This window comes from Urocampus carinirostris, chromosome 2, assembly GCF_059441175.1.
Source record: "Urocampus carinirostris isolate Australia breed hairy pipefish chromosome 2, RoL_Ucar_1.0, whole genome shotgun sequence".
NCBI classification, from domain to species: domain Eukaryota; kingdom Metazoa; phylum Chordata; class Actinopteri; order Syngnathiformes; family Syngnathidae; genus Urocampus; species Urocampus carinirostris.
The window spans coordinates 42,722,731-42,740,107 of NC_142350.1; the positions used below are offsets into that span (position 1 = coordinate 42,722,731).

The window sequence follows — 17,377 nt, forward strand, 5'->3', positions numbered from 1 at the left end:
CCGAGATAGAGGCTACCGCGGCGAACTCGTTTGACTTGATTGATTTGCTGTTTCGTGATAGCCGGTGTATACCGGATGGTACCCATAATTGACAAATTTGCAATTTTCCGTACAGATTTTCTTGTACGTCGTACACATCTAAAAATGCATAATAAACGTACTTTGTACGGCAAAAACGTACAGGTTGACAGGTATGCAAATGACTCTTTGATTTGAAGGGTTGTGTTGCCTTCGAGTGCATCGTAATCTTTGAGCATTAGTTACACTCATTGTATTACAAGAAATGACGACAATATGGATGTCATCAACTCAATCCTGGGAAGACTCGACCATGCGATGAAGGAAGGATTCCAAAAGATGGAGACTCGAGAAGAACGGTACTAGAAATTTTGGTATCGATCCAATCCAAGAAAATACAGGCTAGTATTGATTGATACAGATCCGATACAGATGATTTTGCTTGGAACTTTCATGATCATTAAATCATTAACAATTTCCCCCATTCAGTTGGTTTGAAATTTTGAAAAACACAACACAAAAATTTCAGGCACTAAAAATATTTCTTGTTTAAAATAACTACATCGCAAACTTAAAAAGTTAATACCAAGAAACATCAAAGGGATGTACAGACTACAGATTACTCTTACACCGTCCCCTGATCCAAAACCTAGACAACAAGACTACTAAAGAGCCTTCTATTGCACAATATTTTGAAAATAAAATCAGTATTGCAAATAAAGTGTTGATTCCCTAAAGTCTCTCATTTGTCGTGTCCTATTCTTCTCTTCTGGTAAGGTTGGGTGAAAAGATTAGGCCCTCTTCTGCCTGGCAGGCAGGATGCAGTATCCTGCAGGAGTGCTTGAAATCCTTGAAAATTCTTGAATGTAAATGTTTGTTTTAATGGTTTGAAAAGTGAAGGCGGCAGGGCAGGATGAGTGGTTAGCGCGTACGCAGCAACCTTCTTAGCTCGTGGGATCAAATCCAGCTACCAGTCTTCCCAAGTGGAGTTTGCATGTTCTCCCGGTACTTGCGTGGGTTTCCTCCGGGCACTCCGGTTTCCTCACACATTCTAAAAACACGCATGTCAGGTTAATTGGCCAGTTCAAATAGTCCCTCGGCATGAATGAATGAGTGAGTTGTCTGTTTCTGTGTGCCCTGCGACTGTCTGGAAACCAGTTCAGGGTGTCCCCTGCCGACTGCCCGGAGAAAGCTGGGATGGGCCCCAGCACCCTTGCGACCCTACTGAGGATAAATGATTGGATTAATTGAAAAGTGCTTGTAAATACCTAAAACTGTTGTCATGTTTTTCAACAAGTCTGCTAAAAATGATGCAGACACTGCTCTATGGTGGCTTCAGTTACCCACTGCAACCTCAGAGTATTCTAGGCAAGCTTTTTCGACCCTGACTCCCACCTGTTTTGGCTCGCGTCTGTTCACCTGGCTCCAATCCGTTTTTTTTAATCCTTACCACGTCTATTCTCCTCTCCTGGTCCTCGACCCGTTTCCACGTTTTTTGCTCTCCTGTCCCTAAAGACCCGTTTTTCTGTTCCCTACACCTCTATCGCTCGCCACGGAAGTCCAGCGATCACCGGAACGTGGGTGCAACCCTTTCCTTTCTTCCGATAAAACTGAGAGAAACGTAACGCAAGTGGGTCCTGTCTCTGTTAATGGTCCTGACATCTATAGGTGCACACACAAGATTACAAATGGCATATGTAAATGGCAGATATATTTATGGCTCTGCGAAATACATGACCCACACTGGATTCTTCTATTTTAATGGTAGTGAATAAATTGGAAAATTGGCTTTGAAAGTCCTTAAAAAGTGCTTGAATATGGTTATGAAAAAGGTGTACGAACCCTGAACAGGCCAGGTAGGGAGAGGTGCTAAAATATATCAGTCACACTCTCATGCATAGACTTAGAGAGCGGCCAATGCTGCTCAGTGAGATAGACAATATTTTTGTTCATTCACATGTTTTTTCTCTTTTCCTTTTTTTTTCTTTTTTAATTCCTTTTTTGTGTTTCATTTTCTTTTTCCCCTTTCTTTTTTTTCTTCGCAAAAAAATGTTGCGTTCCGGTCACTTTGACACTTTGAGACCCTGTAGTTTGTACCCCTTTTTGTTGGAGTACACAATACAGGGACATCTAGTGGTCAAATAATACACACACGCAAATCACGGATTTAACCATCACTGATCGTTTTATTTTCATATTAGTTTTTCAAGGTACATTGTGAAACGTTTGACCACTGGATGGCACTTGGAACAAAAACCAGTAACAGTGCCACAGCAAGATGCCAGACAAATAGGGTGCCTACTACGTGGTATGGATTCTGCTATGTAAAATAAATACATATTTCTCGACCTATGAATATTTATTATAAAAATTAACATTGGTATGATAGTTAACAATCAATATTCTTTATGAATGAAGGGTTTTTTTGAGGCACTAAATATTGCACACTATCCCTTCAATGTTTTTTTAAGTTTTAGGTCTTATTGAGTGGAGGAATTTTGGGGGAAAAATGCAAATATTGGAATGTTTTTATCAAAATTAGACCCAACCTCACATGGACCCTCGCTCCTGCGGCCCCCAGTTCAATTGAGCGTAAGACCCCTGTGTTATCACCAGCTTCATTTGAGAGCAATTTAGCCCCTCCTACTTGTATAAGCCCCTCCCCTTTCAGCATAAAACCCCGTGGCATCTCCCTCACCCGCTCACAACCATTTGAAGCAATCTTCACATCGTCCTTTCAGCACACATGGCTGCAGGTGAATATCACATTTTTATTTTTTATATCGATTTCGTGATTGATTTAGTCTCTCAAGTTGATCTTTTGAATTTCATCTACTTTTACCTTATTTACAATACACTCAAAAAGTGCTTGAAACGTTGTAGTTAAAGGTCTCATCTGTAAGAATTTCAAATAGAATAATGATTTCAAAGATATTTCTTATCATGGCGATACGTTCATTATTTTCCAGCAGGACTATTAAATCCACACCTTAAATATTTAATGATGACACGGTGTTGGTCGTTTTGTGTGGAATGCACAGTGGTTGTAAAAAATGCTGCAAAGGAGATACGGAGTAGGGTTGGGCGATACTGGTAGCTTTGGTATTGGTCCGACCCGAGTGTATACAGGGTCGTATCGAACGATACCGAGACTTTTACTTGGAAATCTCTTGATCATCTAATAGTCGGACCCTACTTCCCATTTGAGTTTGTTTACAGTTAAGATAAAAATTCTGTTTTTTATCAAATGACTACAATGTAAACTTCTCATCTCATCTCATGAGCTGCACCGCTTATCCTCAGTAGGGTCGCGGGAGTGCCGGAGCCCATCCCAGCTATCTTCGGGCAGTGGGCAGGGGACACCCTGAACTGGTTGCCAGCCAGTCGCAGGGCACACAGGGACAGACGACTCCCCCAACTATCTAGGGACAATTTGGACCGCCCAATTAACCTGACAAACATGTTTTTTGAATGTGGGAGGAAACCCACGCAAGCACGGAGAACACGCAAACTCCACACAGGTTCGATCTCATGACCTCAGAAATGTGCCGCACACGCATTAACCACTGCGCCACCTTAAAAATATATAAAGGTTCCTATTACAACTGATTCAGAACAAAAGTCAATAGAGTCAAACCGAAAAAGCTGCAACGTAACCATAATACATAACATAGTCAACATGACAACTTGCATGGTACAATATTTCAAAATGTTTGTTAAAAACGCAAATACTTCAACGAAAACAACTGTTTTAGAATAAAAGTCTAAAAAAGCAGCAACAAAAATACAAATTTACATAGTCAACATGACAACTAAAATACCTTCCAATGCACAATATTTTGAACAGTAGGTCAAAGTAAGTGTAAACTATACGATGTAAAAAACATAACAGTATAAAAATGAAAATACTTCAACAACTGTTTCAGAACATAAATCACGTAAAGCAAACAAAAAAACAGCAATATTCTGTTACAACAATACAAATACTGTATAGCAATGTCAACAAGACTACTAAATTACCGTATTTTCTGGACTAGAAGGTAGACCCAAAAACCCCAAATTTGCCAGAAATTGGCCTTATAAACCAATATCCTTTTATAGAGCCAGAATTATGGTAAATGCAATAACACCAGCTGCTTCTATATATGCGATAACCATTTATGAATAAATGGATTCGTTTCAGGTATAAAACGAGATTCCCTCATATTTATGGTCAATGAAATCCGTTTTTAATTTTCAGTTTTAATCTCATGCGCCTGAAAAGATCTACTATTGAAGGTGTGTCTTAGAACGCGGTGCACCTTATAGTTTAGAAGATACAGCGCATTTCATTGCACAGTATTTGGAATATAAATCAGTATTGCGAAATCAATTGTAACCGCATTTAGTTCAAATTTGAACGCAATAATGCATGTATAATCTTACGGCACGCTAACGACATTATTGCAGCGATAGTTAAAAGGACGGTATTGAGCTTAAGACAATAGTATCAATCCGAACCAAGTGCTCGCTCAGTATCGCTAATATCGACATTTGGATCGATCCACCCGCGCTTATTGAGCATGTTGTAAATCAGCCTTAACAACCGATTGAATGGTAACAGCGATCTGCTGCAAACTGGAATAATATTAGCATTGAAAGAATGACTATTTAATCCAGTAACATTGTGCCCCCCCCTCTCAACCCCCAGTTCTATTAACAATGACAAAAGCATCATATCTTATTTCTAATAAATTGATATTTAATGTAGAAAATAATTCAAATGTAAGAGTCATAAATCTTTGCCGACCGATAATTGTTTCATCTTGTATTAGACAATCCTTTTTGTATTGGCCAATTTACTATTGTCAGGGGGACTCAATCGATAATGATTGATGCATCATGGGAAAAAAATATAGATTATTGGTTGTGTGACTCCTGATACTTCTTGACATTCTGTGTGTGCAACGTGACAGCCTCTGTGTTTCTCGCACTGCATAAAAATTAAGAATAATTTAAAATCACTATTAGGAGTTATGTTTTTCGAGAAGCAGCTCTTCAGGCTCGGCTCACTAAAAAGAGCCGGCTTTTGCGGCAACCAAACAGCTCTTTTTTTGTTGCTTTTATTCATATATTACCAATTATTATGTCAAATTTTGCATGAAATGTCTTAAAATGGGGGGAAACAAAACAAAACAAGAAGATGAAAAGGAAAAAAAAAGTAGAACAAATAAAATAAAAGGACAAGAAAAACAAACAAAATAAAAACAAAGTTAAAAAATAGAGGGAAGGAAACCAAAGAAAAAAAATAAAAAAGAGAAAAGGAGGGGGAAAATAAAAAAGCAGGAAAAATAAGTATAACGCTACAAAAAAGAAACAAGAAGGAGAAAAGTAAAAAAGCGAGAATAAAGGAGCAAAGCGCTACAAAAAAAGACACAAAAGAGAAAAAGAAAAAAGCAAGACAAAAGGAAAAACAAAGAAAAAGAAAGAAGAAAAAATAGCAGTAAAATGAAAAAGAAGGGGAAAATCAACAGAATAGAAAAAGAAAAAACAATCGCTACTACCAATAATAATGTAACACTACGCCCAGAATTCATTCATAATTTCAAATAAAATCAATTATTGAACTCATCTAAACTTTGAACCTTTTTATACTAAGGGACTTTAAAGTCAAGCAAGTCAGGATTTTTGAACAACACACCACAAAATATGAATTACAAATATTCACTTTTCAGTGCAACAATAAATAAATTATGAAAAACAATAAAAATCTTTACATCAAATTTAAAACACATTGTCCCTGAAAAACATAGTTTACAAAAATAAAATATTAACAGATCTCAAAAAAAAAAAAAAAAACCTATCATATACTCTTCAAATCTAAAGCCAACAAAACTGAATCGATGACAAAAACACATATTTACCAATCACAAAAAAATAAAAAGTGTCTTAAAGGGAACCCGCTATTAATTGGTGGGGAGCCGGCTCCCGTCATTCACTTCCAAGAGCCGTTTCGGCGGCAAGCGTCCGGCTCACAGTACAGAGGTTAGGCGTGCGATTCCAGCCTCTGCCTCCCTGGGCAGAGTTTGCATGTTCTCAGTGTCTGCGTGGGGTTTCCCTGGGTAGTCTGGTTTATTCCCACATTACAAAATACATGTAAAGAATCTCGCGGGCCCCTCGCTGTAATGGTTCATGTCGATTCTCATTTCAAAATGGAAAATTCCTATTTGTCTCAGGTTTTACACAGAAAATGAAAAGGTATATCCTGAATACATTTCTAATCGGACTAGCAAGTGATTGTTATAATATTGTAAAATATGATCACTTGTTTCAATGATTGAGAGAAGAAGCGTCCAAAAGTTGTTATTATTATTATTCCCTTTTATCTTTTCAGGGAAGTTGTTCATTTTGTGCACCATTTGAGCTTCACCCGCAAAACCATTTTCGGCTGGCATTTGCCTTTTTGTCAGGGTCATTGGCACAAGATAAGGGAAAACCCAAACTGTAATACTGAGTCCAGATGGTGACTAAACGAAACTCCTAAAACGGGGGTCTGAAAGTGCTGAGTCGGGCCTTTTTCACATCTAGGGTGACTGCTTGTGATTGATGGTGGACTTTCCTTCTCCTTTTTCTATGAAATATACTGTATATACATAGTGTAGACCAGGAGTGTCAAACAGGCGGCCCGCTCAGGGATTGAATCGAGCCCGCGAGACAACGCTCAGAGAAGCGCAAGAGAAAAACGAGCTGCAGGTTGAAATATGTTCACTTGATTTTGCCAAAGCCAGGTGCCACTCACAAAGACGCTGTACTTGTATTTCTTTCTCACTCTCTTCTCCTCCTTTTTTTATCTCACTCTCTGTCTCTCTCTTCACTCTATGTTTCTTGTTCTTTTTCTTTGTCTCTTTCTCTCTGTGTCGTTTTACCTTCTTTTGCTCTCTTATTTCCTTTCCTCGCTTTTCTCTCTTTCTCTCTCTATCTCTTTCTTTGCCCTTCCCTTTTTCTCTCCTTCTCTGTCTCTCTTTCTTTTTCTCTTTGGATTTATTTATTTCTATCTTTGTCTTTCCCCTTTTTACTATTTCTCTTTTTACCTCTTTGGTTTCAGATGTTATCGCTGTCTTTTCTCTCTCTCTCTCTCTCCCTCTGTCTCTCTCTCTCTCTCCCTCTGTCTCTCTCTCTCTCTTTCCCCCTTTCTCTCTTTCTCTCTTTCCTTGTCCCACACTCTCTCTTTTTCCCTCCCTCTCATTGTCTGATTTATTTCTCTCTATTTTTCTTTCTCCTCAATCTACTAGTCCAGCCCCCGAGATAAGGTTTGTTCTATCGTGTGGCCCCTGAGTTAAAATGAGTTTGACACCCCTACTCTGTAGACTATTATATAAATGTAAAGAGTATTATGCAAATCCTACCAGCTCAGTAGCCTAGATGGTAGTGTGCCCGCTTTGAGACTGGGAGGTCGCTGGTTCGCGCCTCGGCCGAGACATACCTTATTGGTATAATGGCGGCGCCCTCTGTTGGCTGCGGCTGCATCGACTCGCTACAACGGGTCAGGTGTATCGACATTTCGTTCTGTGTACATTGTTGCAAAGAATGACAATACAAAGGAAATTATTATTATTATTATTATTTGCATGCTTGTGTGTGCGTTCATTTGTGGCTTATAGGCCCCGAAACGGCTGAACCGATTTTTGTGAAAATGTACACAACAGTACTTTAGGCCTCTGGGAGTGTCTTCAGCAGGGTTTGGTGTTAGAAGGTGAATGAATAAATGGATGAAAATCGCCATTATATCTGTCTTTCGCCTCTCTTCCTGTGAGGACACCCTTCGAGATATTGTGTGGTTTGCAAATGTAACGGCTCTATAGGCATGCTCTTTAACGTGAACAACGGGAGCGGGCTCTTTTCAAAAGGCTTCTGTCTGTTTTGCGTTTTTGTCTTAAAGACGGTCACTGAGCGAAGGGGTCGCGCGGCAGCCTGGAGTTCAATTGAGGGGGCAAATAGAAAGTGTGAAAAAAACAATAAAATAAATGAGTCAAAGAAAAAAAGGAGCCGAATTTGGACTCATTTTAATGATATTGGTGGTTTCAAAGCAGAATGTGTTGTCTATTCAGTGGTAGAAGACAAATCAATGCCTCAATGCTTAATGCCAATCTTCGGTGGAAACTGATGATAATTTCCTTTAGTTTTACGAATTTTAATTTTAAAAATGTCCGTGTTTTTCAGTGGTTTCGTGTTGTTTTAGTCTAAATTGGTTAAAAATTGAGTTGAAAATAGCTAAAAGTGCTCGTACTGTATAGTTCATAGCACTGTTAATATTCAGAATTTCGATTTTGCTGTTTGGATTTTTTTCAGGGATTTTTTGTTCTTGGACTTAAAATCTGTTGATTGTATAGCAAGCTAAAGTTTTATAAATCTGTACTTATTTTAACTATTTGTTGTGTTTATTCAGGGATCCTGTTTTTCGCTTTAAATTTGTTACGTGTCATAAATTACGTGTAACAAATTTAAAGGTTAACTCTTGTATTTCAAAGTTTTCACAGGAGGAGGACATTTTTTTAATTTACATTTTGTAATGGCTGGTGTTTGTTAGTGATCAAAGTTGAAAGGTCAATGAAGATTGAGAAAATGTAGGCTCTTTTGATAAAGTAGTATGATACATTGTTAATTCATTTTGTGCATTATGTTTCATTATTTTAGTTGTTGTTAATATGTTTATTATGATTGGTAGTAATCAATTTAAGCCACTAAAGAGCCGTTTGGGGGCCTTTTTAGTGAGCCAAGCTGAAAGAGCCGGTTCTCCTAAAAAAGGCGAAATTCCCATCACTATTAACCGTAGTCAAGTCATGGTCATTTGTATAGCCCTTAATCACAAAGAGTCTCAAAGGGCTGCACAGACGACAGGATACTATGACGCTTTCAAACCGGCGGAGTTCTTCTTGGCTCTGGGGATCACGGTATACCGACACTGACTTTGCCCTCACTCCTTGCCTGCAGGCATGACTGTAGTTTTCTACGTGGTCGTTGTCCTGGCTGCCCTGTCCAAGGTCTCCTTCAGTCTGCCATCATCGTCCTTTGTAAGTGTCACGCACCCCAAAGAGCAGAAGTATTTTATGTCATTTTGTTTTGCTACCTGCGGCAGTCACATTGTGTCTAGTCAAAAGAAAGAAATGGGTCAGCCAAAAAGGTTAACACAAACAGTAACATGAATTCAGACATCTTTTTTTTATCTTTTGCTGTGGCTGACTGGTTTATTATATCAACAAGGGAAACAGTATTTTGTATAATACTGCACATTTAGTTAATAACGTCTTCCGATGTATTTGTCCATGTTTTTTACCACTTACTATGAAAAACTGCAGCCCATGCCAAAGATTCCCCACCTTGCGGCAAACATGCGCTCATATACATCTAGGATAGTTCCCGAAAAGTCCACTAGAGAGTGCACTTTCACCATCTATTGCGCACACCTCTCAAACTCACGGCTCGCTGGCCAAATGTGGTCCACCACATCATTTTTTTGTGGCCTGCGACACGATGCTGAGAGAAGCAAAAGAGAAAAAAAAGAGCTGCATCTTGACTGTGAATTGCAGTTTTAAATAGGTCCTCTGGATGTCACCAAAACCAGACACCACTAGCAAAGCACCCACTGTAACTGTGTTTGCTGACCACCAATTATTAGGCAGAGAAGATTGAGGAAACCCACAAATGAAAACCACCAGGCAATGCAAAACATACAAAATTGAAGAGAATCAAACCGGGGTGTCTTTGCAAAAGTTTCAAAAAGTTTTATCTCCTTTTGTATAATAGATATGAAATCTTTGAGTAAAGTTACCAAATTCAGGTAAACATATTTGTAAAAAATAAAAAGATATTTAAGACATTAAATCAATTTCAATTAGTGCTTTTATGCTATTTTTGTCACTTTTCAGTTTGCATGAGTTTCCTCAAGTTAAATAAACTGTACTGGAAATGATTTTTTTTTTCTCATATGCAGAGGTAATAAACACTAAAAGAGCTTAAATCTTAGAAAAGGAAAAATAGTGATGGAAAACCAACCCTAAATAATCGTTTCATAATCAAATCTTAAATCGTAATTTAAATGTGAGCCCCCAAAAAGACCCCCAGCCCTCAACTAAGTCACATTTGGTATTGCTATTTACTAGCCGGGTGTTCTGCCAAAACACCTTCGTGCTTATGAACACTGGGCATTAGTAGAATGAATTTAGGAAAACCGGCCCTCGTGAGAATGTTTTTTTCTACCATGTGACCCCGGAGCTAAAATGAGTTTGACACCTCTAGTTTATAGTTTTGGGGTTCATTCTTTTGGTACCCTGCCACACACAGACAAAAAAGTTGCCTTATTTTTATATTGTCCTTTTTTGTGTCTTTTCTTACGTTCCCAAAAACCTCAACGTTTGGGTTGGGGTAATACACAAGGCTGTATAGTAGTATTTGAGCAAAGCTTGATCAACTGACAAATATCACGCACTACATTTGCTCAGCATTGGATGCGACGAGAATCAAACCTGGATCGTGACAGTGAGAGTGCGGAATCCTAACCACTTACCCGCGAGAAATGCAATCGACAAATGAAATGGCATCAGGTTTTTTTCTCACCATCACACTATTACGGTGTCACGTTGTAATGGACCATTATGGGAAATAGTTCAGCCGAACCGAGTGGAAATTGTCACCATGTAAATCTATCTATCTATCTATCTACCTTGGTCATATCCCTCAAGAGGGGTGACCGACAGCAAGACAAACACATACAATAACAAAGAATAAAAAAGGGAAATAAATAGCAAAAAAAAAACACACAAAAATTTTTGGACCATGGCCAACTTAATTGCTCAAACACCCAAACAAGTTAAGCACCTCGGCACCTACGTTGGTCATGCTTTCGTCCGTCTAGATGAAATGGGACACCAGAAAGCGGCCATGTCACTCGGGTCAGGGTGACACAACACACTCTTTTGTTCAACAGCAGGGCCCGACAGCTTTCACTGGTTTACCCCTGCCGCATCATACGGGTGCCCAGCCCATCCTTAAGAACACGTCCACAATCCCACTATCCTTTCACAACAAGTGTAAATCTGAACTTTTTTTTTTCACCAAACCTGGAGGTTATACTGTTCCCTTTACTCTGTCCATCCATCTGTCAACTTATTTGCCGTTCCTGTATTTTTTATGCTTCTTCATTTTGAATTGTGTACGTTGAATAACAATTTTCATACAGGAAAAAAAATACACTTTTTTTTCTTAATCTCATGTTTTGTTAGACCATTCTTGTCTATCTCTCTTGCCTATTCCTGTTGTAATCCGGATTATTTCCGTCACAGGTAGCAGACAGAAACTTCATTAAGTTTAGGAAGACAATGGGAATTGATCCTTGGCATCTTTGTTGCAAATTATACTAAATTGTGACCGTTTCCGTTAGAGTAAAACTGTCTGTAGAACAGTTTAGGTCCGTGAAATCTTACACTGCTGCGTATAATAAGCAACACTAAATTGACTGCACGTGGGGAAAGAACTAAAAAAAAGAGGTTGAAATATCTTTTGTGTTGTTTATCTATCCATCTATTACCTGCACCGCTTATCCTCAGTAGGGTCGCAGGGGATCTGGAGCCCATCCCAGCTATCTTCAGGCGTTGGGCAGGGGATACCCTAAACTGGTTGCCAGCCAGTCACAGGGCACCCGGAGACAGACAACTCACTCGCTCAGTCACACCTTGGGACAATTTGGACCCGGCCAATTAACCTGACATGCATGTTTTTGGAATGTGGGAGGACCGAAGTGCCCGGAGGAAACCCACACAAGCACAGGGAGAACATGCAAACTCTGCACAGGAAGGCTACTGGTTGGCTAGATTCGATCCTATGGCCTCATAACTATGGCGCGAACGAGCCAACCACTCATCCACCGTACCACCCCTAAAATAAACTCATTTACACAAATTATGTTTTTTTTATCCGACATAAATAGATGCTGTCTTGTGTCTGGAAGGTGTATTGCTTAATAAGGGTAAATGTAATCATTAATAAGGGGAGCAATTGCATACCTGTCAAGCTCCAGGGCTCCATGCCCTTACAAACTGTCGTATTTTCCCTTACCAAATACAAAATACTCTTACACCATGTTTTTTTTTCAAACGTGTTTATTTATGTAGTTTAACATGTTATATTGTACATGTGTTTCGTGATATCATATATATTGTTCATTAACATTTTGTTGTGAGATCCTGAGTTGCTCGACATAAATGAGGTTTATTATAAAAAAAAGTTCAAAAATTAAGTAGCTTGGATTATCACAGTAGAAGGAAAAAATACATGCAAATATAAATAAGTAGAATAATACATTTTCTTATTCAAATTATGAATACGTTTTCTGCATTAAATTATTGTTGGTAATATACTGGTTAAAGGGATCACCACAAACCTGTCTTTTTTTATTTTCTTACTTTATACTTCCCTTTTTTCTTAACTTCTTTATACAACATAATCATTCGTAATATAATGCATCAAAGCAAGTGAGCCGTTTGAGAGCCGGCTCTCTTTAATGAGTTGAGCCGAAAAAGACGGTTCTCTAAAAAGAGACGGACTTCCTTTCACTACATCAAACCGCTCGCTTCGTTTGCAACAACAAAAAACATACCGAGATGGAGGTTTTCGCGGCGAACTCGTTTGACTTGATTTGCCGTTTCGTGATAGCCGGTGTCTACCGGATGGTACCCATAATTGACAAATTTGCAGTTTTTCCGTACAGATTTTCTTGTACGTCGTACACGTCTAAAAATGCAAAATAAATATACTTGGTTGACAGGTATGCAATTGGCTGAAGTTGACAGGTATGGGAGAACAGCAGAGGACTTGAAACACTTTGACAATGCATATTTAACTCATACTTTGGAGACGTCCCTCTTCCGTCTCCAGATGATGCCCGACAAAGCGGGCGGTGAGGCCGTAGCACCGGGAGGCCTGGCCTATAACCGTACCCGCCCGGCCCGCTCGGTCGAGGCTCTTCCTTCGGCACAGCAGGCCAACAACAATCCACTCACGGACGACACGGAAGCTTTCAATGCATTGAGACAGCTGCTGCTAAAGTTCATCTCCAGAAAAGGTGCGGAAACTGGAGCTCTGCAAACTTGGCGAGGACTGGAAGGTGGTCGGATAGGGGGTGGTTGCACTTACTGTAAATTCTAGATGACGCACCTGATTAAAAACCAAAATGCTCAAATTTAAAAACAAAACTATTTCGATTTGTACAAACTGATTTAAAGCCGCAAACTTGTTTAGCCATAAAAGGAACTTATTCATGCCCAACCAACGTGGGGAATTTGCTTTGTTAATTACATCACATGTTTTCAGATCATGTAAAGATTCAAGATGGCGATTACAAAGATCAGCACACATTTACTTTTGTACCCCAAACAAAACCGCAAACGAGGGCGGCGGCGCGTAAAATGCGAGCCCTCTATCTCTAGATAAAAGCATCAGGGCAACCGTACTGTGGAGAATAATGCCAGATTGCAACACAGATGTGCCTTTTTGTGTTCTTGTCATTGTTGATTGCCGCCATAATATACCAAATTGCATTCGCTTGTTATCGTGCCTCGAGGACTTAAGGAGACCTCTGCAACCTGATATTGACGCCTGTGATACGGAAAGAGAAGTGTGGTGTAGTTTGATGGATCATTTCATCTGTTGGTTAATTCTGATTTATAAATTGAGGACTTGATTTGAGGGCGTAAAAGTTGAAATATCATGCTGTAAATGTACCGTCTTACCTCACGTTTTGCTCCTGTTGTGCATTATAACGATAATGTCGGCAAAAACGTGGACTAATTCCTCTGGAGGGGCGTTATAAATGTTTTCAGGGTTCACCGCGGTGTATGTTTAGAGCGCATGCGTTGTGGAAAAGAGCAGCTTGCCTTTTTCTCCGGTGCCACCACAATAAAAAAAAAAGAAAAAGAATAAAAATGCATGAAAAACTAACGGCTTGCAGTCCGGACTTTATTCTTAGGGATTGTCTTTGAAATCCCATCATGCTGTCCCGCAAGTCCCTCCATCTGGTAGTTGCTCCCTCATTCTCGCTTTTATGATTGTTTGTTCCTCCTGCCTTGAGCTTTTATTTTCTTCCCCTCGTACTGTGACATTTCTATGTTTTCATATTTATGCTTGATTTGCTAGCCTTTCTCCTAGACATCTTTACGACACATGGAACAAACACTCATAAAAAAGGTTTACAATTGCCGTATAGATGCTATACGATGGAAGCAAAGCAATGTTTTGTTTTTTATTAGACAAAGTTGAGGCTGAGAGAAGGCTTTAATCTAGGGCTGGGCAAACTTTTTGAGTCACGGGTCACAACATTTGCGTAGCACTAGCGTTGGGCATGTTACTTAAGTTACAATTACTCACTACTTCTTTCAAAAAGTAACAGAGTTAGTCACTAAGTTACTCTTTAGTAAAAGTAAGTGGTGTTAGGAATGAAACATCAAAATATACTGTTTAGGGAAAAGATGAACAAGAAAGCCGACATTTAATTCCATTAACAATTTAACTAAGTGTACTCCATCGAAAACGGCCGAATTAGTGTGGTTGGAGTCTCTGGGAAGCCCTCTACTGAAGTCCTTTAGCTTTTTCTTCTTTGCCCACGTCTCCCCGCAAGTTGGCGTCTCGGCTCCTCCCATGGGCGTGCCAAGGAATTGTTTTGACAGTAACGATAAAGGTGTTGTTACGGCGGGAAAAGTAATTAGGAAAAAGTAATTAGTTAGAAAACCCCGTTTTTGAAAAAATGACTCCGTTACGAACACTGCATTTTGCAGCCCTTTGCTGAAAAAAAGTTCACTCTTTTAAAGTTTTCAAATCAATTTAAATATACAGAAAATACTAAAGTAAAACGAATTAAAACCTGAAAATAAGTCAACTCTTCTTCCATTCAACCAATTTTGCATATTTTGGAGATTTTCTTGCTTAACCAGCGGAACTCATTGAAAATGGTGTAAAATGAAAAAGTATTACGTACTTTAAACTCGTATTTTTTCTTTTTCTGGAAAAAAAAACATTTTCTGGAGTCTATGTATATGATTCAGAGATGCAGGATTTGAGATTCACGTATTTTCTAATACGAAAACGAAACACAACTAATATTGTACAGAATTTTCGAATGAAGACATTTTTTGACATTTGTAATGCCATTTTTGTGTGACTTGGTTGTAAAACAGCATCAACGTACAGTAGATGCTAGTCACATGATGTAACCCACGTGATGTTGATGCCGTTTTCCCGGGTTCTTCTAGGCATGCCTTACCAAAGCAGATCAGGCATCACTAGCCGAGCCAGCGGTCCGGCAGCAGAGCACAGGATAAAGGACAGGGATTACGAAGGCTGGATGGATTTTGGAAGGCGCAGCGCCGAGGCTTTGGAATACTCCTAAAGGCGTCTTGGTGTGATCAGAGCATCCAACATTATGAAAAAAAGCAGCCCTCCATGTACTTGTCACAATGCAACCAACGATTCACTGTCTTTGCATGATTTACAGATTTTAATTCGGCAATTAACGTATTTGTTCGTGTATAACGCGCACCAGTCTATAACCCGCATGCCTAATTTTTTATCAAAAACGATATATATCAGGGGTGTCGAACATGCGGCCCGCGGGCCGGATGCAATCCCTTAGGGGGCCTGAGACAACGCTGAAAGAAGCGCAAGAGAAAAATGAGTTGCAGGTTGATGTTGCCAAAGCCAAGGGGCTCTTACAAAGACGCTGTCTTTGTATTTCTCTCTCTCCCTCCCTTTTTATCGCCCTATGTCTCTCTTTTTCTCTTTACATTATTTTGCTCTCTTCCTGTTTTCCTTTTCTCAATTTCTCTCTCTCTTTAGCTTTCCCTTTTTTATCGCTCTTTTTTCTCCTCTCAATTTCTCTTTGGATTTCTTTGTTTCTCTCTTTCCCCCTCCCTCAATATTGCTCTTTTTATCTCTTTTGTTTCTCACATTCTCTCTCTATATCTCTCTCTCTCTTTCTCGCCTTCTCTCTTTCCTTGCCCCACACTTTCTCTTTCCCTCCCAGTCCCTTTTCTTTTATTTAGTTTTTCTCTCTAATCTACTAGTTCGGCCCCTGAGAGAATTTTTTGTCTATTGTGTGGCCCCCCGGGTTAAAATGGGTTTGACACCCCTGATAAAGATCATTAATTGAATCAATAAACTATGACCACAATACCCACAAATTCAATATTAATTTATGGCCTTCATAGTGCTATGGATTAGCAGACACACCAACAAGTTGAAATCCTCGTCGTGCTTTTTTTGGTTTTATTTCTATCCGTCGAGACAACTTTGTTTTCTCCACTCTCTAACATTTATCTATTGTACAATGCATTTTCTCCTAGCAGCTCGATTACCGCGAATTTCAGCATAATCTGCAATTTAAAGCTAGATGTTTCCTCTTCGCAGCCCTAGTTGCCATTAACAGGTACCAATATATTGTTATAAGCACGATGAAGATTCAAATATTTACAACTCGAGATACTGGTAACTGCAGAAAACAGCAATGCTTAACTCGAATTATCGCCTTGATTATAAGACATACACACAAGTGATTTGGATGTTACTAAATAAAGTTTTTGCAAATGTGTTAAGCGATATTTCCGACCCAAACTTTTGTGTTCTTTTTAGGTAAAATATATACGTTATACACGAATGAACATGTTACATATGAATAATCCAATATATTGGCAGAGAATAACCACATGCCGAATTTTAATTACTAATCAAAACTTGTTGCCACTTTATTTACAGGTTTTAGAAAATACAATGCCTGAAAACTAGTTTCCAAGCAACAAAATCTATCGTGAGGGAAAAAAAATAAATACAATACCTATACTGTATATTATTTTGCCAACCCGGAACATTTCCAGGGTATAAATAATTTTGTCCTACATACAGTCACTGGCAAAAAAGCCATCGAATGACTTAAATGCTGCTGTAAATGTTCGAGCTGAAGCACTTTTGAATTTACGTGAATAAAACGTGAAAACCCACCGCTCTTGCTTTCTTCCCCATTATGCAGATTTATGTTTATTAATTTAATAAAGTGTTGATTGTACAAGTGGTCATCACTGTCCCATTTCCTGTTTTTACCGCGCAGTGGGATCCTCCCGATTTGTCTATTCTTAGGCTTGGAACATTGTCGCAAGTGTTTCACTCGGTATACTGCACGTTGCATCACACATCAAAGATTCTGCTGACTCCTGTGATGCCAACTGCTATTTATAAAATGTCGAAGCTGTTTTAGCTAAAAAAGAGATGAAACTTTTTCGACTCATTTGGGTCATTTATACTCCCATGGACAAATTGTGCGGAAGAAATTCTTTTAGGTTTT

The 17,377-nt window shown here is 39.1% G+C and overlaps 1 protein-coding gene across 1 annotated transcript; it reads left to right on the forward strand.

Annotated features, from left to right (window-relative positions):
- The first annotated feature begins 2,724 nt into the window (after positions 1 to 2,724).
- LOC148371937 (cholecystokinin-like) lies at positions 2,725 to 17,111 on the forward strand. Its single transcript, XM_088326569.1, has 4 exons — positions 2,725 to 2,774; positions 8,989 to 9,068; positions 12,928 to 13,114; positions 15,297 to 17,111. The coding sequence occupies exons 1-4, from the start codon at positions 2,765 to 2,767 to the stop codon at positions 15,431 to 15,433; spliced, it is 414 nt and encodes a 137-aa protein (XP_088182695.1). The 5' UTR covers positions 2,725 to 2,764; the 3' UTR covers positions 15,434 to 17,111.
- Positions 17,112 to 17,377: the final 266 nt, after the last annotated feature.

Bases quoted from the DNA above. Each gene is read 5' to 3' on its own strand.
- LOC148371937 (XM_088326569.1), top strand. The intron at 9,069-12,927 runs GTAAGTGTCACG...TTCCGTCTCCAG, and splicing joins GTCTGCCATCATCGTCCTTT to ATGATGCCCGACAAAGCGGG. The intron at 13,115-15,296 runs GTGCGGAAACTG...GGGTTCTTCTAG, and splicing joins AAAGTTCATCTCCAGAAAAG to GCATGCCTTACCAAAGCAGA.